The sequence below is a fragment of the Canis lupus genome, chromosome 8 (genome assembly GCF_011100685.1).
Source record: "Canis lupus familiaris isolate Mischka breed German Shepherd chromosome 8, alternate assembly UU_Cfam_GSD_1.0, whole genome shotgun sequence".
NCBI classification, from domain to species: domain Eukaryota; kingdom Metazoa; phylum Chordata; class Mammalia; order Carnivora; family Canidae; genus Canis; species Canis lupus.
This window is the reverse complement of record NC_049229.1, coordinates 28,313,925-28,338,588: the sequence shown is the minus strand read 5'-3', so window position 1 is coordinate 28,338,588 and position 24,664 is coordinate 28,313,925. Positions and strand designations below refer to the sequence as shown.

The 24,664-nt window shown below is 42.1% G+C and overlaps 1 protein-coding gene across 4 annotated transcripts in view; it reads right to left on the bottom strand.

Moving 5' to 3' along the window:
• Positions 1-2,925, bottom strand: part of GNG2 (G protein subunit gamma 2) — a 113,587-nt gene extending 110,662 nt beyond the window's left edge. The window contains exon 1 of one of the 4 annotated variants that reach the window (XM_038544710.1): positions 2,714-2,925. Coding sequence is in view for 1 of the 4 variants with exons in the window: in XM_038544708.1 (XP_038400636.1) it covers positions 2,278-2,510 (233 nt within the window). In the remaining 3 variants the exon portion in view is untranslated. Of the gene's footprint in view, positions 1-1,681; positions 1,775-2,277; positions 2,618-2,713 lie in introns of those variants that run through there. The other 3 variants (XM_038544708.1, XM_038544709.1, XM_038544711.1) reach the window with 3 other exon arrangements.
• Positions 2,926-24,664: the final 21,739 nt, after the last annotated feature.

Sequence of the window (24,664 nt, the reverse complement as noted above, 5' to 3'; positions counted from 1 at the left end):
AGTCAACCAAATACATTCACTGTGTGCCCACCATATGAGGCCCAGGGCTGGCCATGAAATAATGGAGTCATGTTTCCACTCAGCCATTGGCCATATGGCAGGAAAAAAAAAAAAAAAAAAAAAGTACGATTAAAATTTCAGTGTAGGTCGACTCCCTCAAAAGCTCCTGAATACCCTGGGCAAAAGCATTATGTCTTTCAATATTCCATATGGCCAGAACAAGTGGAAACAGTCTCATTTTATAACACAGAAGCATTTTTATCTTTTTCCTAAACCTTCTACCATCACAGCTACTGATCAGCTGTTACTCACTCATGTTGTGCTTCAAGATGGAATTTAACAATTAAGGAAATGTTTTGTGCAGTACAGAAAACAGGCAGCTCTTAACCGTTTTGTGAAAGAGAATAGGGAGCCCTCTTGACTCTGCTGTGCCTAAGGGCCAAGGTTTCATTTTCTTACTCTTTGTGAAACACACACAGAGAACAACGCAGATTGTCTACACATTCCCAAACAAAGCAGGGTGTTGGCACAATCTAGTGAATACACAGCCTGTAGATAAGTAAGTACCAAGGGGTGAGCCCCATCCTCATACAGCCCAGCTTCCCAACTTTCCACTTCGTTTAATGATAGGTGGCTCAGTCAGGAACTCCAAGTAGCGGCATTTCAGATCCAAGATCAACCCCTATATCTCGTCTGTGGAAGATTATCTTTCCATATTTAATACTTTAGGAGGGAAATGGGAAGTGCAACTGTGAAATACACAGAATGACTTATCTTGCCTACAGGTTTGATTAAATTCAATGAGTCCACAGGGAAACTCCATGGTTTCAACACCAGCAATCTTTTGCCCCTTAGACAGAGTGCAAGTTTAATTTAATAAGTAACCTCAGAAAAGTAGATATTTTTTCTTTAGTACCTAAAGATTCTTATCTCTCAAAATGTGCTGCTACATCACAAATTTTGAGACGCCAAATCAATTTCAGAAAGATGGCACTAAAAAACAGACCTTACAGCTCTTCCTGAGAATGGTGATAAAGGAGGAAGCATATACACTCTCAATGGCATATTTAGTGTTTAAAAAAAACCTACATTTTGAGAATTTATGAGTGTCTAAATATGACCTTTTTACTCTTTTGTACTCCACTGTAAGCAGTTTTCTTTCCTTTGAAAATTTATCTCCTTTCATTCTAAAAATTCAAGAAAAAAACCTTTTATCAATGACCATTTATTGCTCACCCACACTTTCTGTTGGAGACAAAGGTTAATTTCTTAAATCATTTCTTCACTTGGGTAGTAAACTCTTCCTGCTACGTAACCTGCCAAAGAAATCTTCCAATTTCATTTTCAATCTGTTAGAGCTCTTTATTGTACTTTCACATATCATTCATAAATATGAACAAGTCATGGTCATGGACTCTCATTAACAGGATCCATTGCTCAAGAGAACCAAAGAACAAAATCACATTCTGATTTTACTACTTGGCTCTGTTTATGGGGTATAAAGGTAAGGAAACAACCCAGCTCCACTTGTACATTTTATCCCTCACTGAGGTTAATATGCATCTTGACCTATAGATGAATAAAATCTACATAAGCATCAAATCCATACATATCTGAATCTGGACAAGTTAAACCTCCCACGCTCCTTTGAGAAAGGATGCAACTTTAGGAGGAGACCTACCCGCAAATGGTAGCTTGCTTCTGAGGCTATCCTGAAAGCAGCTGCACAGAGCCGAAGGAGGAAGGCACCTTTTTTTAAAACGGTAACTACTGCCCCTCATATACGCAATTCCAGTCTTTGTTGGCAAATTCTGAGCACAAAAGGATTTAACCGCGTCCCCCCCCCCCGCAAAAAAAAAAAAAGCTAAATCACAGTCACTATACTGGCAGAACAGAGACACCTCAGTCCAATATGTAAGAAAGATAACGTTTTCCACCACTTACACCCTTAAAACCAGGAGACTGCAACGCTCAGATGATGAGCCCACAGCCTCAGCCCCAATTGATTTCAACTGATCCCTGCTTTTCTTTCAAGAGAACTATGCACCCGGCTTCTTCCATCGAGCGTGTTTCCCCCAAGAATCGCCAAAGCTAAGCGCTAATGAGCCTTCTTTTTAAGCAAACGTGCCGCACGTTTGGTCCTTCTCCAGAGCCCTTCTGCAAGAGCCCAGCCTGACCACTTCCCCAATCCCGAAGCGAAGTCCGGGTCTGCCCTTGGCCCCGCAGGCGTGGTGCTCCCGGCCGAGCAGGGAGCAAGCGGAGGAGCGGCGCCCTTACCTGGGGCCGGGGGCCGGCGGCCGGTGGCAGAGCGCGGGTGCGGGTGCGGGTGCGGGTGCGGGTGCGGGAGCCTGGGAGCCTGGGAGCCGAGCGAGCAGCGAGCCCGGCGCCGCCCGCCCAGCGCAGCAGGAGCAGGAGCTGCCACCGAGCGGCCGCCGCTGCGCGCTGTGCGTGTGGAGCCGCGGCGCCTGCAGCCCAGGGACTAGTCCCCACCCAGCTTTGTCTTCAGTCATCGTGCTTTCCACAGGAAGCGGCGCATCTCCCACTTCCTCCCCTTCTTGGTAGCTCTTCGCTGCTTTCCTCTCCCCCTCTCCCTCAAGCTCACGCTTTCCTCCTCCCGCGCTGCTCACCCTACTGTGCCCAGCACCCCACTCCCCCTTTGTTCCAAGTCCCTCTGGGGCCTCTGGTTCCTTCCTTCCCCTTGTCACCCCCTCACCTCCACAGCAGCGTCCAGAGAGCCAGTGCTCAGTGGCCCCTTCCCCAGGCGCAGTCAGCGTCTTCGCCTGGCCCCGCCAGTCGGGGGTGGTGAGGCTGCTGCTCTTGGCTTTGGGGGTCCACAGCCCCTGGCCAGGTCCTGGCCCTGAAATCCAGCAGCAGCCTCAGTGGCTGCTCCTGATTTACTGTGGTCCCTTTCAAGACAGCTAGCTGGGAGCCTGCAGCTTGCAGCTTCTTGCTGCAGCATTTTGCTCTGTGGCCAACATTCCAGCAGCTTCATTTCTCCAAGGTCCCACTACCAGGGAGATCTTGCTTAACCCACATGCTCAGAAAGCAATGGCCCTGTTAAGTATCCTTGTGGGGCACGGGAGCTAAACCAAGTCTTGCACGGCTACCTGTAGCCTGGCAGTGAAGACATAGTCCCAAAAGATTCTCCGTGGTCTGAAGGAATGGGGTAGAGCTGAATGCTGTGTGTTCCTAGCCTACAAATAGATCTCTGCCCCCTTCCCCCCAACACACACACACACACACACACACACACACACACTCACTCACACTGGTAGGGCTCTAAGGACCCTCATAATCCTCTAGTAGTCCTTTCCCCTCACTTTAGGATGTGGTGTGATGTTATGGGAAAGGGCGTCTGTCCACCAGGACTGGAACCCAAGCTGTCATTACTGACCATATGAACTTGGGTAAACTATTTAACTTGTGGGTTCCTTGATTTCCTCATCTGCAACATGGAGAGGATTATAGTCACGTCCCACAGCAGAATGTGAGGATTAAATGAGATGTACACAAAATGCTAATGGTTCTCTGAGATTTAGGAAGTGTTCAGTACATATTAGCTCTTATTATTCTTAGGGGATGTGGAAGCTCAGAGACAGCAGTGACTTTGACAGGCAGCAGTCACACCAGGACCTGTCCTTGGTTTCTGGATGCCCCACAGTTAGTATATTCATCACTAAGCCCCCAGTGCTCTCGGTGACAATTTATTCAGTTTGGGAGTCACTCTCCCCTCAATATGAACACAATGTGCTTTGGGGAAGCTACAGATTAAACATGGCCTGGGGGCAGGGTAAAATCTTTCCAGGATCCAGGCAGTGCTGTTAAACTTCTCTCTAGGCTTTAGTGCCTAGAAAGCTAATCCTCCCCAGGCAACAGAGTTAATTCCCCAACTCCACTTCTTTAAATCCATTCTTGCCTTAATCCTCTAGCAGGTCTTCCTAACCCACCTTGAGCACCTTCACCTGGAAGGTACAGAACTTAATTTCTATGAAATGTTCTGAGACCTTCCCAGAATACCCCGTGTTTTGATTGGATGTTCCATGAACAGAGTTTGCTTTTCTTTCTGGAAATCTTTTTATCAAAAAAGGACCCTAATATCGACTCATTAACATCAGAAAATTATAAAAAGAATTGTTTTAAGATTGTAAATAAGAAACTACTTTTGAACCACAAGCAAACAGAATTGTAGTAGGGGCAGAGAATGGACATAGATTCCCAGTGCGTCCTGCAACCCAATGAAAATCAGACATGAATTACCTCCAAATCAGGAATCTTCATGTCAAAGGTTACCAAAAACTTTTAGATAAAAATTTAAATACAATGCATGTGATACAAGGCCTAAAAGAAAATAGGCAGCACAATTACTAATGGTTGGAAAGATTATGGAAACAAATCTCTGGTTAATTTTAGACTAGTGGATTTTGGTGTTGACTCTGGATTCCAACAGGTCTCTTTATTTCCTTTTTTTTATCCTCTCTCTCTTTCTCTCTCTCCTTCTCACATACTCTCAACCAGTAGAGAGTGGTTGGTACTTACCTTTACATTTATACAGGAAAATCTCCTTCAGACAATGAAATCAGCCAGGAATTTGTCCTGTTGCCTTCTGATTAGCTCTTCCACCTCTGGCCCTAAGAAAACTCATAGTAGGTTCACTTGGCTGTTGTGAACTACCAACCAACCTGTCTTCACAGCTGAAAACTAGATTTTGAGATTGTCTCTTTCTGTCATGGCTTTCAACTGTTCCTAAAAGCCCCTTTTGCTGGAGAAGAAAGAAAATATAGGAGTGTGTGGCCTGGCCAAGATTAATCCAGTTCAGATCTCTTAACATAAGCATGGTAAGGACACCCAAGTGTTCATTTCTTAGGAGATATAATTACATCTCACCATTAACAGTTCATGCCATCAGTAACTAAATATGAGCCTGTCCTTGCTGCATTTTATCAATGCATAACACAAAAACCATTCATCAAGGGTCCTATTTATAGGCATTATATTTCTTACATTTCTTACCTTCTATTTCTTACATCTACCACGTAGAAGAGGTTGATGACCATAAAGAAGCTATCATTTTGGCCTGACATTTCTCTTGCATTACTGCACATTCTAGCTGAATGTCCTTTGAAGTTAACATTCCCCAAATTTTATATATTGCCTCAACCAAACCTATATTCTCCAGTCCATTTAATGAGGAATACAAACCAGTTGCCCACAGAAGGGATAGAAGAATGCTGTCAAAATCATTTGTCTTTGTTACGCAGTGTCTGAAAGTTCCTCAACCTTGCGCCCCCACCACCAAGCTATCCCCTTGAGCAAATCCCTCCCCTCTATTTCCTTGCCACAGTCTTATTACATAAACGCTTTGCTTTCCCCATGTGACCACATGACTCCTTACTTTGTCCTTCTACCACCATCTTTCTCCTAAGCTATGCCCACTAGAAATACACTCCTAAAATGAGCAGTTGATACTGTCACTGTCCTATGGAGCTTTGTCACTATCTCCCCTCCCCATTGCCTACAAGACAGTAGTCTTAATTCCTTTGCCCGACACACACGGCCTTCCAGAATGTCACCTGACTACACTCTCATATTATACAAACTGCTGCCAGCCCACCTCCACCTCCATAGCAGGTGTCTAATGGGACCATGTTCTTTTCTTTGACCTGAAATGCCCTTATTCCTTCTTCCATCTTGCCTGCTGGCAACCCCTCCTCATCCCTTCAGACGCAGCCTCACTCAGAAGCCTCCCCAGACCACACAGGCAGTGCCCGGTGTTCCCATGTTTCTTGCTCGGGGAGGGCACGGTGCCTCGCCTCTAGCTCCATGTCAGTGTAAGCTGCATGACTTTCTTCATAAGTTGTCATATGTCCACCTCACCTGTTCCTATTTGAGCCCCTTAAAGTTAGGCCCATGTGCTCTTCATCTCTGCTTGTCACAGAGCAGGTAGGGAACTGCTGTTTGGATAATAAAAAGGCATCATTGGCAGAAATTCCAAATCTGCCTTTGTATTCCTCTGGGTGCAGGGGAGGGGAAGAAAAGGGAAGTCTCCCATATGAGAAGTTGGTCATGTGATAAGAGACAATAATCCCTTGATTTTTTTTTTTTTTTTTTGCAAGTTGCAGAAAATCATGGTACCTGCATGCCAAATTCTGAATTTTTGTTATAGGTGAATCCCAGTTCTATGTCTGCACTGACTTGCTTATAAGGAAGCACAATCTGGCAACAAAAAGTGATTTTAAAAAATAAATTTTAAAAAGAAATAGAAAAAAAGGAAAGAAAGCTGTTCTTTACTTGCATTTCTGGATGAACTTTAAAGAGACTAATTTATAAGCCAAAAACACTTTTCACATTCCCTCCTGCACGCTCCAGTTTTTGCCAACTCGCAGCTGTCCCAGAGGCTCTCATATGCCAGATCCCCAAACTCTTTTCCACTCTCTTGACAATATTGTTCCTCTCTCTCCCCCGCCCTCGCCATGCCTACTAGTTCTTTACTAGATTGACTTGCACTCTCTGACAAGGCCCTCCCTACTTTTCTGTCCATGTCTCAGTTTGGATGCCTATCGTTTCTCATTCTATTGTACCGGACAGGAGCCATAAACCGTGCCAGAAAAGCCACTCCTGGAGTGCACATGTGGGCTGCCACAAAGGAAGGGAGAGTGAACCTGGCAGAAGGTTTAATGCAGATGTTAATAAATCTTGTCCCACTCAGATCTATGTGTCACAGGGTCCTTGCCTCTGCCCAGGGATCTGAGCCTACCCCTGGCTGTTAGGAGTCAAGAAGACTGAATCATGTTTGGTTTAAAGAGAGTCAGGGGATGAAGGAGACAGAGAGAGGAGCGTTTCTTGAAGAGAGAGTGGCTGCCCCTCACTAATGAGAAATGGCAGTCCCTGTTGCATGGTCCAGCAGAAAAGCTAGTAGGATGAGGGGTTTGCATAGTAGTGGCCAAGGGCTTCCCCTAGAGGATCAAATGTCCTCCTCTAGAGGCAAGAAGTCTACTTTCCCTTTAGCCTGAGCAGTGCTCATGAGCAGATTAAGTGGAATAGGATGATTTGCCCCAAATACTTCTCTGATATTGCTTGAAATTTCATATATACATTCATTAACCCATAGGTATATATGTGTATGTTTCAGGCATCCAGCCCTGGGGAGGTTGTCACTCATGAATGAGTTCTAGAAATTTGCTTTCCTAACATCTCATGAGAAAACAAACACAACTATTGATGGGAAGGATGGGGGTGGTTGGGAGGCCGATGGTTGCTGGAAGCTGGCAGTGGAGGAGGCCAACCCAGAAGCTAGAGAAGACTCCAGGTATGGGGGGATGCAGGAAGGAAGAAGCCTGGAGATGGAGAGGGAGGCAGAGCCAGAGCTGGAAGTAAGTCAGAGAGGCCTGGATGCGGAGCCCGACTCGGGGAGTCTGGCCAGGCTGAAGAAGGCTAGACACTCCCCAGGTGGACACTGCCTGCAATGTGTCTGCAGTTCTGGTCTTCCCAGAAGGTGAAAATGTTCCAGACCTTCCATCGGCAGAAGTGGGGGCTGGACCATTGACAGGGGTTGATGAAAGAGTTTAAACCAAATGCATTGTTACCCTAAAAACAGAAACAGCAGTTCTGCAAAATACAACCTGTTCCCTCTCCAAAGTCTCTGAAGATCCACACAGAAAATCAGGGACAACAGGAAGCCAGCAACAGGATCAAGAAGTGGGAGTCAGCAACAAAGTATGACAGAGGTTAGAGAACACGGTGCACCGCAAAGCCTTGGAAAAACGACTGTTGAAAGGAGTATGAGAATTAAAGGCTACGGATGGATGAGATTAACATCACACAAGTAGACTATTTTGAAGTGCCTTGAAAGAAAAGCGATACAGTAAGAACTCTCATCATTTGCAGGCAACGCAAAAAGGCAACACACTTGATTTTTCTGGGCCAGATATGTCAACCAGAGAGAGCGATGTATTTCAATAGTAAATAGGTTAACAAAGGCTGGAGAACAAAGGAAAACATTTGGAGGCCTCTGTCTTGGTGTCTTTGTTGATTTCCTGGCTGTAAAGAAGATTCACAGGTGGCTTATGACCTTGGTCCCCTCCTCCAGCTCTGTTTTTCTCCTGATTTTGCACTTTGAATTTTCCTACGGTAGAATTTCAGAAGCAGCAGCACAGGCATTGAGGAAGCCATTGGGGTGTTCAGTGTTCCATGGTGACATTGTCTCTCCCACAGAGTCCACTTGAGTCTACTAAGTAGACTGGGCACCGAGGACAACAGCTGTGCCTCTCTGGCTGCCCAGCATGTTCCATAGTGCTCGGCGCGTCACGTGTACTCAGTACCCATTTGTTGACTTTAACTGAATCTAAACAATTAGGCCCTGCGAGAGACAGTGATGAGTACTGCTGACCACTGTGAAAACACGAGAATGTACATTTTACACAATTCTAAGAGAATGTGCAAACAAACCACCACGGCTGCTTACAATAACGCTCAAAATGTCCTCGGAAATTGGAAAATAAGAAGCCCCGGCAAGATGGAAAATGTGATACCAATGTCGAAAAGGGACAGACCCTGAAGGTACTAGCTGACTACTATTAAACCAATGTGAAAATCCACTATTTGCACAGATGATAATGAAATCCCACCGTATGTAGAAAGTGCTTGTAAAGTTTTATCAACTGATTACTTACAAATCTGTACACTTGAACGTGCATTTTCAGTAATGCAAAACATTTTCTATAACTTCCTATGAAATGTTACCAAAATGATATCAGTTATCTTAATAAGAAATTATTCAACATTGTATAAGTACCATTGCTATGATCACGCAGGGAAATTTCAACAGAGAAGAATTAGGTGGTGTGTGGTAAATGCGGAAATCTCAAATTATTGACTTGACAAAAATAAACAATATGATTCCTCGGGAAATTACTATTTCACATGTACAATTTTCTCAAACAAAATGGCTGGGTTAGGAGTGCCTGGGTGGCTTAATCAGTTAAGCATCCAATTCTTGATTTGGGCTCAGGTCCTGATGTTAGGGGCTTGAGATGGAGTCCCACATTGGGCTTTGCACTCAGCAGGGAATCTGCTTGGGATTCTTTCCCTTCCTCTCCCTTTGTCCCTCCTGCCCTCCCCTCCAAACCCACAGTCGCTCACGAGATCTCTCTCTCAAGTAGTAAGTAAACAAATAAATCTTTAAAGAAAATGGCTGGGTTAGGCATAGCCTTCCATTTCCTCCACAAATCAGCTCTTGCTTCTCCTGGTTATGGTTCTTGTCACTCCTGATTGTCATTGTATGTTTCTCTTTCTCTATCCTCTACTGTATGTGGAATTCTAGAATACACAGGTAATGTCTTACTTGACACTATAGTATGTTCTTCAATGCTTAGTGCATAGCACATAGTAGGTATGCAATAAATATTTGTTGCATGTATGAATAAAGGCAAAAGTGTGCCAAGTAAAGGACACAAATTAATTTTAGGAGGAATATTATAAGCCAAACATTTGTGGGTTTATTTGTAATTTAAAAAAATTAATATAGTCCTGTAGTATCTTGTTGATAAGCAAGTTTGTCATTATTTGTACATGGTTCTTTATGGCTTTGTTTTCAAGTGAAAAGAATGAGCTACTTGTTCAAGATCAGTTGCTGTCATTGCATCTTTCCCAGCTCAAAACACTGGAATTCACCCAGACCACAGCCAAGTCATTTGCTTGCTACTAAAATATTTATGTACATTTCTCCTAACTCCCCAACCTCAAATTTTGCATCTAGAAAGTAGGTAGATTTATACTAACTAAAAAGGAATAGCATAAATATGACTAAAAAACCCCCACCAGTACCCAATAAACACACTTGGCATTCTAACATTTAAGAGCAGGAAACTACATGACCTGTTCTTACCTAAGGATTACCTGTATCAGTGGTTTTATATCAGAAGAAGTGACAGCAACAACTTCAAATAATATAGTCAAGAGGGACAAAAAGTTATATATGACCATAACTGAAGGGATGCCAGTAGAGAAAAATAAGTTTTTAAGGAAGAAGTGAAAGTGTTCAGAATAAATAGATTTGCTCGTTTACCATTTCTCACAATCATCAGATGGGAAAATCAAAACGCCTTCCTACCCCTAAATTTCTAGGAAGATAACTTTGTGCTTCTCTAGATCAGCCAGTGTCCCAATGGTACCTGGTACGCAGTCAGCGCTTGCTAAATCTTTAAGTGAACGAACTTTGCAAGAATAACAGAAACTCACTATTTGTATTTGAGGTTTGGTATTAATAAGAGATAAAGCTACTGGATCTGGTATGGATTCTAGATAGTGCACCTCATTACCCAGAGGAATTCTAAGGAAGACTTCTGTGTAGATTTCATGTGGAACAAGTATGCACATGTGGCATTAGGTGGGTCAGGTCATGTCTGCTCACCATGTTCCCTCAACAACCAGCCTGTCTCCCCCACTCCAAGGGTCACTGCTTCATGGTTAACAGATTAATTTCTCCCACTTCCTATCTAAAAAGGTGTGAATTTATAATGCACCCTCTAGGGCTGATGCAGGGGAAAGAAATCTCCTTCTACCTACCCTAGACTGGCGGCTGTCATCTTACAATCAGTCAGTTGGATAAAACATCATGAACGTGCACTCCACAGTGGCCCTGGGGGCCCAAGAGAAATGTTTTCTGCTTGTTGTTCTCTTCTGTCCGTAACCAGAGTTCAGCAATCTCTTCCACCTCATAAATGCCACAGAGGACAAGAAATTTCCACAGGTGCTCCTGGCAGATTTCAGGAAGAAACAGAGAAGGAGGGTGGGGGAGGAATAAAGGGGAAGATTGGGAGGGAAGTGCTTGTTTTTCTCCCGAAAGCCATTTTTTGAACAAGATCTCTGAAAACAGAAGACAATTTAATTTACTTTTAAGAGGGAGAAATGTGAAAACTTGGTTTTAAAATGAAGGGAAAACACTAACAACAACACCTCAAAGGAATAGCAAACCAAAGAGGCAGACAGGACTCAAAGGCAACTGTGTTTGCTTGCAAAGCTCACAGAGGCAAATTCTAATTCACTGCGTTTCAGTGCTCCTGGAGGGGTGGAGGGGTGGGGGGCGGGGGAGGGGGGTGGAGGTGGGGTGGTGGTGAGCTTTTAGTTTAAAAAGGGAGGGGATGTTACTGGAATTGGTCATTTAAAAACATTTACTTTTTATCTAAAATTGGATACAATTTATACATCCAAATATCTAAGTATTTATTAGAAGCTTGCTAGGTGTCAGCAGGAAACAAAACAGACTACTTCTCTTATCTCATGAAGTTTATAGGATAGTGGGAGAATCAAAAATAAAACACAGTTTACCCCCGAACACCACAGGTTAAACTATACGTGTCCACTTCCACGTGGATTTTTTTTCCATACAGCACTACAAATATTTTTCCTTTTCCTAATAATTTTCTGACACTTTTTTCTTTAGCTCACTTTATTGTAAGAATACAGTATATAAAACATAAATAGTATGTGTGTTAAATGACTATTTATGTTATGGCAAGACTTCCAGGCAACAGTAGACTATTAGTAAAGCTTTGGGGGAGTCAAAGTGATGCATGAATTTTTGATTGTATGGGGTGTCAGGGCCCCTAACTCCCACGTTGTTCAAGGGTCAACTGTAGTTAACACATAAATGTAGGTCAGGTAGCACCAAGTCCTGTGAAGAATCATAAAATCATGTAAAGGGGAACAGAGTAGCAGGATTGTACACGATTATTTTTAAGATTTTATTTATTTATTTTAGAGAGAAGAGAGAGACAGCAAGTGCAAGCTAGGGAAGGGACAGAGGGGGAAGGAAAGGAGAGGACCCCAAATCAACTCTGCATCGAACATGGAGCCCAATGCCTGGGGCTCCACCTCACAACCTTTAGATTATAACCTGAGTGGAAACCAAGCCACTTAATTGACTCTACCAGCCAGGCACTCAGGCATACAATATTTTAAGTAGAAAGGTTGCTAGCTGTTCACTGATTTCTAACTTTCCCCACCCCTTTCAATTTATTCTCCACCCTTCTTTGCTTTGTCCTGTGCTGTGGGATCTCCAACATGTCCCCCAGTTATTACTGGCTTCTGGTATTCACACCTTTGTGTGGTCTCCTCTCACATTGACTCAGAACTGCTTTATGTGACTAATAGTATGTGGCTGATGTGATTTTCAAGCTAGGTCAAAAAAGACATTGTAGCTTCCATCTTGGCCTGTTGGAGCACTCTGGGGGAAGCCAGTCGCCACGTGGTGAGCATACTGACGCAGCCCTGTGGAGACGCCCACATGCAGAGGATCTTAGGTCTCCTGCCGACAACCAGCAACAATTCGCCAGCCAGGTAAGTGAGCCACCTTGGAAATGGATCCTTCATCCCACACCAGTCTTCAAATAATGAACATCTTGACTACAGTCTCCTGTGAGACCCGGGGCTGGAAACATGAAGATAAGTTGCTTCCAAATTCCCAATTCAAGAAAGGAGATAATGAGGGCTTATTGTTTCAAGCCACTGTATTTTGGGTCAATTTGCTGTACAACCATAGATAACTTGCATAATACCCAATACTGTATCACCTGGACTCCCTCGGACTCTGGTTTCCAGCTGTGTTTGGCCAACACACAGGAAGTGAGGTCAATGGCTTATTCCTCAGTATTCTGTTCTGGGCAGCTCCATGGGTCTTCAGGATGCAGCTCTCTTTGTGCCCCTATAATACTATTTCTTCCCTTTGCTCCCTCAAGACTAGCTATGGTCTCTGATCTCACTGTTGGCTTTTTAATTCCTGCAAATGGGGAACAAGTCCCTTCGTTCTCCTAAAAGTTGCATGATTTTCATTTCCAACCAAAACTCAGGCTGATACAAAAGGCTTCCTGTAGGAGAAGACATTTAGAGACTTGAGAAGGGAGGGAAGGAGGCCTCCTAATGTGTGGGAAAGAATATTCCAGCAGGTGCAAAGACTCTGAGATGAGGGAATCCTTGATGTGTTCAAAGAAGAGAAGGTCAGTGTAAGAGAGTTAGAATGCACAAATGGGAAGTGTGAGAGTATGAGGATGGAGGGGTAGGCAGGGGCCACACCAGGTCGTGACTGCGTTCTGAGTGTTGTGGGTTGTGGGTTGGGAGAGGTCTCAGCAGTAGCATAGAATGAGCTAACTTGCCTTGCCTTGGGAGACCAGGATGGGAACTGGGAGACCAGTCAGTAGGCTCTTAGAACTCAGAAAGATGATGACAGCTTGGGTGTGATGGGTACTAAAGTGGAGAGAAGAGATGGAATTCAGGATAAGTTTTGAAACCAGACCCATAGGAAGTTGCTGTTAAATCGAATGTGAGAGAAGTAAGGCTGAGAAAGACTCCAAAGTGGACAACGAATGCCATTTACTGAGATGAACACAGGGAGCGGAGGAGGGCAGTTGGGAGGCAGGAGGGGTAGGAATCAAGAGTTGGTTCCTTTCAACTTCGAAAGAGGAAAAGGGTAACATTCTGCTGTTAAAAAGGAAGGCGAGAGGTTTTTTTCTCACTTTGCAAAACAGAACATCTCCTTTTACAGAGGAAATTTCCTACGTCCCTGTCTGTTGGAGAGTGTACTGACATCAGAAAACTTTTTAAAATCATGCAGTGCATTCTCAAGTTTAGTTATGAATGCAATTAGTTATGGGTCAGTTCTGGATCCCCAAAGGTCAGGCTACATAAAATCCAGGAGCCAAGTCTGTTCCCCAGGTCCAAGGTCCCTGTTGTCTGTCCTAAAACAGGATCTGCCTATCAGTTGAGGATTCTAATTATCAAGCCTGTAAAAGATAATCTTGCTGGTTAACCTCACATGACTCTTTAAAAAAAATTTTTTTTAAAAATATGACTACCATAAGCTCCAGAAGCAGATGCGGCAGGAAATACGACTTAACAGACATTTCCTTTTTTCTTGGGACAGCACCCTTTGCCCCATTTCCGCAGTTCAGGGCTCTTCTACCATAAAAGTAGAGCTGAGCCCCAACCCAAACAAGGCACTCACCCTGCTTGCACAACATCAGTTACCTGCCATTCCTCTGCAGACTTGAAACTTTAGAAAGAATTGGGCAATTCAGTGTGGAGCTTGTGTTTCTGGACTTCCCTGTATGGACTTGCTAGGAGACCGAGCCAGCACCCAGTGCTCTGAGGGGAGAAGGCAACGCCCTTTATCTCCTTGTGATGTTTGCCATGCGCTCACTGGCACCCTCCTCTACAGAGAGCTTTGCGATGCTGGTGCATGGTTGTCCTGACGCCAATCGGCATTTGTTGTTGTTGTTGTTGTTGTTGTTGTTGTTGTGTTCATAATGACCTCTTTCTAAAAATTCTGTAGGCTTCCTGGAAGGGGCACAGCCTACTGTGATAAAATGGACTTCTCCCCTGCCCCCCTCTGGTTACTATGGCAACCCTGAATGACTGATTTCCTGGTTGCCATGTCGATGCAGTGGGATCCCAGCCACTACACCACACAAAGACGTCAGTAAGAGTAGAGAGAGAATGAAAATCATATTTAAAAAGACAAACAGTTTCACCTCAAGCCTTTTTCTCACACAAAGGCAGAGGAAAGGCACCAATTGTAATAAAAAATGGTGCTTTCCCTGAGGTAGGAGTGTGCCTCTCCCATACTGGAGGGAAGACTGGGAAAAAAAAAAAAGGGAGGGGAAATCCCTCCTTTGTAGTGGGGTTGGCATGGTGACAGGAAGACAGATGCCATTCTCAGGTGGCAGGAACCCCTTACTCAGTAAGTAATGAGCCTGAGTCCTACAGAGAGGAAATCTGAAATCTTTGACTGGAGTGGAAGAATTAAGTTGAATGGAAAACAAAACAAAACAGAAAACAAGTCTCATGGACATTGCTTAGAATTGCTTTTATAATTTTAGAATTAAGATTCCAAATGCCTCGATTTAATATCTGCTTGACAATGGGTTTTTATTTCTGTTCAATAACTCCAGAGAAATAAAGTGCAGTTATTTTTCTATTTTGAAAAGAAAATGGATTTATGAACATCCTGATAAAACCAGATGCCAAATATCAATTCAGATTTCTAGGATTTTCATAGCCTGGGTGTTGTGTTTAGTAATACCTATAAAAAGCACTGTGATGAAAAGATGTATATTTTGTATCACTCTAGGTATACAGAAACTGAAGCCGCTGATAACTAACCTCTTTGACTTCTCATCATATCTTAGAACCAAATAGTTTTAAATTAATCTGTTGTTTCTTTTCCAGAAAAATCTTTCTGCCTTTTGACTTATGTGTCATATAAAGGTTTTCAAAACGTAATCAGGCTGAATTTTCATAGGTTTGCTTAAAAACATATATAGAAAGAGCTATTGGTGCTTCACTATTAATTTTTGGCAGGTGAATCACAAAGTGATTGTTCTGAATGCCTATCCTGGGGAAGGTTAGAGCTGCAATGAGCCTCCCATGTTTTATAGATGGTAGAGAAGTGACAGCAGGAGATAAATTTCTGTGCCTGGGGTACTCCAGGGTACAAAGCAGACAAAGCCAGGCCCTGTAACTGTACTTCTTAATATTCTTTCTGGCATTCAATGCTGCTTTATTGCAAAAGCCAGCATGGCCCAAATTGGGTCAGTAACTGTGACACAAGGTAAAAAGTTGGGGCAGGAAATTCAGAGCTCAAATAATTTTGCAAAACGTTAGGTTCAAAAATGTTCAGCAGGTTATTTACTGCACAACTTCTCAGTGATTTTGATATTCCAGTATCTACGGTGATTCTCCAGGAGGGGGCCCTAGACAATATGCTGTTTCCCAAATGAATCTGACCACTGATTAATGTCTTCACAGAACATCTCTAGTTCTTCAGAGCACACTTTGAGAAATGCTGGGCCAGATTCTTTAAAATCTATTTGTAAGTTAAAGATACACAAATTTGTATTTAGGATTTAAAATTACAAAATTTTAAAAAGTGATTGACTCCACATGAAACCCTAATTTAGCCCATAGATAGATTCTTAAGAAAGAGGAAAAAAGAAAAAAACTTTTAAAAAGAATCCACCATAAATTAGGTGTCCTTTAGAATATTCACTTTGAACCTGAGCATATGAGAAAATTATTTTGTCAAGATGTTGTTGTTGCTTCTATAGGTATAATAGGTGAGATTCTCTTAATAAACTCTACAAGACCTTCCAATTGTTTCAACAAATGTTGTGGCAAGGAGCAAAGAGGGATTCAAATGATGCCTCCGGGGGTGGGGGGGTGGAGGGGGGGTGGGGGCGGCAGGTAGGTCAGCTGAAGCTGCAGTGGATTCTTCTGGGAAGGAACCACCCATGCTTAGGGGACTTTTGGGGACTGAATTCTCTGCAATGGAGATTTTGGGGCTTCCATCTGACCACAGGGACTCTTTATAAGACTACTCCTCCCTCCCCCGCAACCAACTGTGAGAAACAAGAGTTGTCAGTAGCCTCATTATTACTGAATAGGAAAAGTGACAAAGGGAAACTTCTGCTGCTCCTCACTCTGATCCTTTAAAGAAGGGGACTATGTTGGGGGTGCCTGGGTGGCTCTGTTGGGCAACCAACTAATGATTTCATCTAGGCCATGTCATAAAACAGATGCACCCCCAACTCAGTGTTCTCCAGTCTGCCCTGGGAAGATGGAGAGGGGTTTATGCCAAATAGGAGACGGTTACCAGAATCGATTGTCTTAACAGAAGCAACTGAAGAGTTCTGAGATAGAATGAACTATTGTTGAGAGAGCTTGCTCCCCAGAGGGAAAAGAGAGCAGAATGGGACAAACTGTCTTAGCAGCCATGGGAAAGATAAAATGGGTCTATGTTTTTACCTCAACAAGTTGAGTGCCTTCAATCAAACTGGCTAAGTAGCTGGGACAGCCATGTAAACAGTGTAGGAGCACAGATGGGGGAAATGGAGAAGAGGAAGCATAGAGAGAAGATAGATTTATTTTGCCTGGGTTACTAGGAGAGCCTTTAGAACAGAGTTAGCAATTAAGATGGTAGCTGAGGACCCAGTAAAAGAAAAGGGGTTTTGCAGGCTAGGTAATTATTTGTTCAGAATGGGAGTGGGGCAGAGCGTGACCTTATTCTGTGAACCATGAATGGTTTCTGAGACTGGGAGGAAAAACCATGGGTCTGGGACATTGCTTTGTGGTTTGCCATCGTGGGAGCACATGGCCGGGCTGCACTGGAGAGGTCCTCTGTGGCTTGTAGAGGTGGGCTGGGATCAGTTTGGGAGGTACCTTCAATGGCATTTCAACCAGTATGGAAAAATGAGAACCACAGATTTGAGTCAGAGGATTGATATAACCAGGTTTGCAGTTTGAAAAAAATGCTTCCATGGCAATGTGGGGTGGGCTTTGAAAGGGGATAGGGTGGAAGATGAGAGCAGAGTATACACACAAAATATTTGAGTGGTTTCCATAGCACTAGACATCTGAGAATGTCTTGGGAGGAGATGACAGGGGGAGAAGAACCGGAAAGAGGAGGTGAGGAGTACTCTCAAGAGCAAAACAACCACAGTGGATGATTGTGCCTTCATCTCTCCATTCGATAATTATTGATTTGCATTATTATAGAAACAACATCTCTTTCCTCTCTGTCCTGAAGACCTTCCCTGTGATTTACAGTAAGAATAGTGTTGATTAGAAGCACTTAGAATAGTTTAGCTATTTATAACTTAATTGTGTTGTTGGTTCTGCTTTCTAACAACATGGGTGGGTCTTTTGTTATAGCATCTCAGTCCACCAAGTTAGTGGCACCAAGATCAGTAGCAGAGTTCTCTAGAGGAAAAGGATTTTTTTTTTTTTCTGTCTTCAGTTCTGTCAATAACTCGCTCTGTGAAAAAGGGTCACACGTGAGCTCTGTGAAAAAGGGTCACACGTGAGCCATCTGTCTGGCAACATAGGCCAAACTGCCATCTTAATAAATTAATAGGTCCACGACTATTCTGGTGGGACCTCGGGAAACCCCACACCTATGCTGGGAGAGTAAGTGGCCAGCTTCTCAGAGATTTTGTTTAGTTGTGCAGAGCCCTGTGGCTGATGCCAAAGAAATTCTCTGCCTGCCAATCACAGGTTCAGTTACTGACTTTGACAGCTCTAGAAGATATAGAAAGAAGAAACACAATTAAGTGCTCTTGTGAAGACCTGAGAAAGATGTTTGCCCTCTCACTTCCTTTACAAAAATAACACATATTAAAATCGGATTTTTAGAAAACTTATTTGAAGACATCAACTCCAGACAAAAATATTTTAATTGTACCTTCTTTCATGAGTCCGTGTGTCTAGACTAGATAATATCAGGACAATTGTCTCATATCCGAATAAGCTTTTAGTGTCCTGGCTCTGAATAGGAGAGTTTTTCAAGGACCTCAATTTCATTACTGTTTAGGTCAGGAAAGGGCGAATAAGCATGACATCATTGGTGTCCATCTAGGTTAGACAAAAAAGGAGGCCTTTTACACAATGGGAAATAAAACACAGTGGAGTAAAAACCTCCTTAGGTGGATTGTTCAGAGATTCGCATGTTTCCCTTGTAGGGGCTTTCTGGGTGCAATTGCAAAGGTTAACTCATGTTAAATGCCTTTCTTAAATATGTTAATATGTACTTCATATTTTGCTTCTTTTATTTCCTCTTAATAATTCTGTTGAAATATTATCATAGTGTCTGAAGCCAGATTACCTGGGTTCAAATCAAGCTCCACCACCTACTGGCTGTGAGACCTTTCCTCTGTGCTTTAGTGTTCTCCTCTGTAAAATGGGGATAATAGTACCTTCTTTATAGAGTCCTTGTGAGCACTATATGAATTCACATAGAACAAAAGAGGGGGCTCTTTTCCTGGGGGAGCCTCTACACAGGGGGTTCCCGGATCTGGGCAAATGTCAGAGTCCCCTGGGGAGATATTTTAACTTACAGATTCCTGGGTTCACCACCGCAGATTCTGATTCAGTCATTCTGGAAGGGGGCTTGTTGCAGCTGATTCATGTAGTGGCAGTTAAGAACCATGACTTAAAATTCTGGCTCCTGTGGTGCAATCCTTGCTCTCTTGAGCTTCTCCCATGTCATATTGTCCCAAAATGGCAAATCTCAGATTTTGCAGCATTTGTTGATTTGTCTACCCATTGTGGACCTCCATAGAGCTACCCATCTTCTTACTAAACTGGTTTCATATTATACATTTCTGGCCATTTCTCAGTGTCTGTGATCTCTACTTTTATAAAAAAAAAGATCAGATAGAGACATGAGGGTTCCAATTAATCTATGTTTTCTATGGTGGCAAAAGTAATATGCCTTTGGCATTGCACATGCATGGGACTGAACTTAGTTTCAGGGCTCTGAGTCCTGCAAGGTAGGAGAGGTTTTAGGGACTTGTTTATATAATGTAACTTATGTAGAAGGAAGGGAGGTCTCTCTTCCAGCTATAAGCACAGGAGTGATGCCAAAAGGCAATCACTTAGAGGGCTGTGAAAAGTCAGACTCCTCCTGGATGCTAAACCTAGGGGCAGAAGGGCACATGTGGCTTTCTTCTCTTATCTATTCATTGGATCCAAAGCCTTCTTCAGCTCTCTCCAGGAAAAATGCTGAAGCAATGGAATAAGTGGCAACCCAGGCACAAGGAGGAGTAAAAGTAAAGATCAGAGGGTTTTAGGAGATTGGGAGACAAATGGAATGGAGAGGACCAAAGAAGGACTCCCTCAAGGGACTAGGAACTGGCACTTGCTGCATCTAGAGTGTATATCTGAGACTCTACTCAATTAAGAGGGACAGTCCAACAGGCTCAAGGAGCCATTTCTGATTTTCTGTTGAAGATGACTTTTGCATGGAACATTTCATATATGTCATAGGGGACATGATTGATAGGAAGATGCCAACAAACAATCCAGGAACAAGAAGTTTCAGAATGCTAAAATGATAAAGGATGAAATTTTAGCGTCGAGCAAAGCAGAAGACCAGGTGACATGCTCTCAGACTTGGGGACAGGCTATAGGTTCCTAGGGTTTGACAATGCCAGAGAGTTACTGATGAAGCCATCCAGGTGGAGTAACGGTTTCACCAGACATGAGAACTCACCTTGCCCATTCTTAAAGCTATTTTTATGCCTTCTTGAGTCCTTAACAGACCTCTAGTTGCCAGATGTAAGTAATGGATGCAAAACAACTATAGCACATTTCAAATGTTTCCTGCAAGATAGTTAAGCAAAGATGAATTCTCCAAGATCATCTTGCGACTGGCCAAAGTTTCAGGACTGTTGGAGATCTACTCCTCAAACTGCAGTAACTGGCCATGTCTGAAGTTAGACATGTTCTCCACATATTTTAGGACTCCTTATGTGTAATTGAATGACTTTTTTTTTTTTTTGACTTTGTGGTACATCTTGGTCCTATTTTTCCATTAGAAAAATTAAGGTATAGTTTGCAGATAGCAAAATGTACACCCTCTTAATAGTATAGTTCTGTAGCTTTTAACAAATGCATGCAGTTGTTAAACCATCACCACATTCAAGATATAGAACAGCTGCATCACCTCCCCCACTCCCCAATTTCCTTATGCTTCTTTGTGGTTAACTACTCCCCTGACCTCTGGTCTCCAGCAACCACTGATCTGTTTTTATCCTACGTGGTATTGCCTTTTCCCACATGTCAAATAAATGGAATCATACAATATGAAGCCTCTGGTGTCTGGCTTCTTTCACTCAGCTTAATGCATGTGATCCACGCATGTTGTTGTGTTTTCTGGGTCCCTCATTGCTGAGCATCTTGCTCTTCTGATATCAAGAGTGTTGTGTATATGCTGGTGTGAGAGGATACATGGATCCAGGGTGGGACATTTGAACAGGGCATACAGGAATCCAAAGAGAGATTTTTTTGAGTGATTGAAGACAGTTTGAGGTAAGATTTTTAATTTCTTCTACTTAGCAAGCACCAATATATTGTTGCTGTGTGTCAGATATTGTTCTACATGCTTTATGAATAAAAACTCCTTTAATTCTCAGTCTTCTTAGGTTGGAGTTATTGCTTCCATTTTACAGATGAAGGAACTGAGGTACACAGAGGTTAAGTTACTTGCCAAGGGTCACATAGTTAAGTAATGGAAATAGGATTTTTTATTTTAAAAGATTTTATTTCTTTATTTGAGTGAAAGAGAGTGCACACAAGCAGGGAGGAGTGTCAGGGAGAGGGAGAGGGAAAAGCAGGCTCCTAGCTGAGCAGAGAGCCCAGTGTGAGGCTGGATCCCAGGACTCTAGGATCATGACCCGAGCCAAAGGCAGATGCCCAATTGCCCAACTGACTCAGTCATCCAGGTGCCCCTGGACATAGAATTTAAAGCCAGGCAGCTTAATTGTTTTTTTTCCTGCCCCAAATCATAGCTGTCTATTGAAGACTCACCCACAGTAGTAAAGAGAAGAGTCAGTAAATTCAGTCTGGCCATTGAAGGAAGCAGTCTTCCCTAGGGTCCTAAGCTATATTAATTAGTGCAGTAGGAATGAAAATAACTACATATTTAGAAATACGGTTGTAGATTGTTTAAAATGTAAATTCAGGGTATCTGCAGAAACTGTAAATTTTCTATAAATTAGCCAGTCTGCCTTGATTTAGGTAAATGATCTAATGTGGACCAGCATAAAACACTGAACAAAGAGGGCAAAGCCCCACTCAGAACAGATGATGAAAAGAGAGATATGCAATCTGTCATTCATAAACATTTATTGAGCACCATGTGTTTACTCTTTCCTTAGTCTAAGGACCCACTCTGAAGTTAGATCTCTCTATATTAATTGTATTTTGTTTCTATTTATGGTTAGATTTATTTAAATGTGCACAGTTCTTTGCATAGTAGTAGTTTCCTAACAGTCTTTTTATACAGTGCTAAATTTTAAAAAAGCCTTCTAATATTACTAAATATTTTTATTAAGTAGATTTGATTGGTAAATACCATCAAAATCATGGCATCCAAAATGAACAGAAGGGAATACACCATGAAAAGGCATAATTTTGGGGCACCTGAGGGGCTCAGTCAGTTAAGCATCTGCCTTCAGCTCAGGTCATGATCCCGGGGTGGTAGGATTGAGTTGAGCTCTCTGTTCAGTGGGGAGTCTGCTTCTCCCTCTGCCTCTGACCCTCTCCCACTGCTTGTACTCTCACTCTCTTGTTCTCTCCCCCAAATGAATAAATTTTAAAAAATATTTTTAAAAAAAGATATAGGTTTATTTTAGTATGCTACACTGACCTATTAAAGTAGCCCCCAGGGCAGCCCCAGTGGCTCAGCCAGCCGTTTAGCGCCGCCTTCAGCCCAGGGATCCTGGAGACCCGGGATCGAGTCGTACGTCAGGATCCCTGCATGGAGCCTGCTTCTCCCTCTGCCTCTGTCTCTGTCTCTCATTAATAAATAAAAAATAAAATCTAAAGTAGCCCCCAAATTGGAACACTGGGATCTATCCACTCACTCCAGGTACAGTTGGTATTATTTGCTTTCACTCTCTTAAACCTAATGCTTTATACAACTGTTGTATCATTTCCTTCCTTTATAACAGGAAAGGTAGCAAATGTAAGTACAGAGGAATACCTATTCATGTCACAAAATAGTTAAAATTAAAGAGTGACAATATCAAGTATTGCTAAGGACGTGAACCTACTGGAATTCCCATAAACTGCTGGTGGGGGACTGTAACCTGGTGCAACCACTTCAGAAAAATATGTGGCAGTACCTACTAAAATTATGTATAATCTACAACCCAACAATTCTACTCCTGAGTATACAACCAACAAAAATATATGCTCACGTTCATGGAAAGGACAGACAAAAATATTCTGAACAGCCTCATGAATTACAGCTAAAATTTGGAAACAACTCAAGTGTCCTTCAGTAAGAGAACAGATAAGTAAGTTTGGGAAGATTCATACAATGGAATACTAAACAGTTTTTTAAAAAGAATACTAGCGTATGTAAGAACAACATAAGTGTGTGCCACATATGTAATTATGAGCAAAGGATACCAGACACAAGAGAGTATCTACTGTATGACCCATTTTATGAAAAACATAACTAATTTGACAAATAAATTAGACAAAACTAATATATGATGAGAGATGTCCAAAAATATGGTTACCTGGGAGTTAGTGATGATAGTGACTATTGAGTAGAAAGAGGCATGAGAACCTATGGAGCACTAGAAATGTTCGACTGCTTGATCTGGGTCATAGTAACACGTGTTTGGCAAAAGATACACACACACACACATCCTTATATGTAAGAAGCATTAAATTGTGTACTTAAGATATCTGCACACTATCATATGTATGCTGTATCTCAATAAAATCAAAACATTCTTTGGCCAATATATACATAGTAGCTAGAAAAGCAAGGATTTTATAATTTAACAGATCTAGGTGATCATTTGTTACATTGAATTTGAACAAACTTGTCTCCTTGATTTTCAGTTTCTTTATCTGTGTAAATGGAACAACAACAACTTTTCAGAATTGTGTAGATCACACAAAATAACAAATACTAAATGCTTCCATACACTATGCATAAAGTTCTTTTAAACACAGTTATCCAAAATTTGGAAATCTATAAGTCCTTTCAGTATTGAGCAAGGGTTGTGGGTAGACCTGTTGGGTGGATTATCTGATTCTCTGGGTGGATACTTTTAAGTTGCTATTTATTATTGATTAGGATATTTTGAAATTCTTTAAATGTAAAATTTAATTTGTAGAGAATTGCTAGCAATGCAAATGATTCTTGTCAAAGAAAAATGCATATTAATTTTATCCAGAAGAGATGAAGCTGTTTTCTGGATTGAAAAGATAAACCCAAGATTATCCTGTTACTTCCCTCTAGGATATAAACCAGGTTAATACTTAAACTACAAGTTTTCAAGTGCTCCTCTTTCTTTTTCAGTCTTTATAAATACTTCCATCTTTCTGATTCTTTTTGAATTATCTTGCAGTTCCCTCATTCATGAGTGAAATGTGCTCCCTTTATATTTGAATGAGTCATGCTTTTTTAACTTTAGGCCTGATAATACCTAGCAGAGTGCTTTGCTCAGAGTGATGTTTAATAAATTTTAGCTCTTATTTTCATCCAACTTTTTCCCTTTCTTTCAAGTCTAGGCATGTGAAACAATATAAAATGAAGTGTTTCCTTGATACAAGGTTTTATAATTAATGTATGTTTTATTTTATCCATGTTAAGTTTCTTTAAAAATAATGCTAAAATATTTTACTGCATTTATAAAAACAAGCCTTTTATTATAGGCTGGATTTGAGTCCTTTCTTTAGTTGGGAAGTTGGAGCTCTGGGGCAAGAGTGGATAATCTTACAAATGTGCCCTACAAAGGTGTGTGTTTGTTTTTCCAGGTGCATCTGTTTAAGAGCATGTAGAGGAATGTGGATCATGAGAAGGAGTAGTGGGTTAGATGTGATATATTTTGGTCAGGTTACTCAAAAGTGAATGGTAGGTGACTACTGGGTACTTGCTAGGATTGTGGAGAGGGGGGGAATACTGGAGTTAACTATGAAAACACTATTTGTATGGCTTCTTATAATTCTAAAAGCTTTTCATACATACATAGTCTCATGGGACTCTCAGACCACCACCATAAAATGTGTTTTTCCATTTTGTATAAAAGGAAATGGAGGTACAAAGGGTCCTTCAGTAAATAAATTAGCGACAGTGCTGGGACCAACCCAAAGT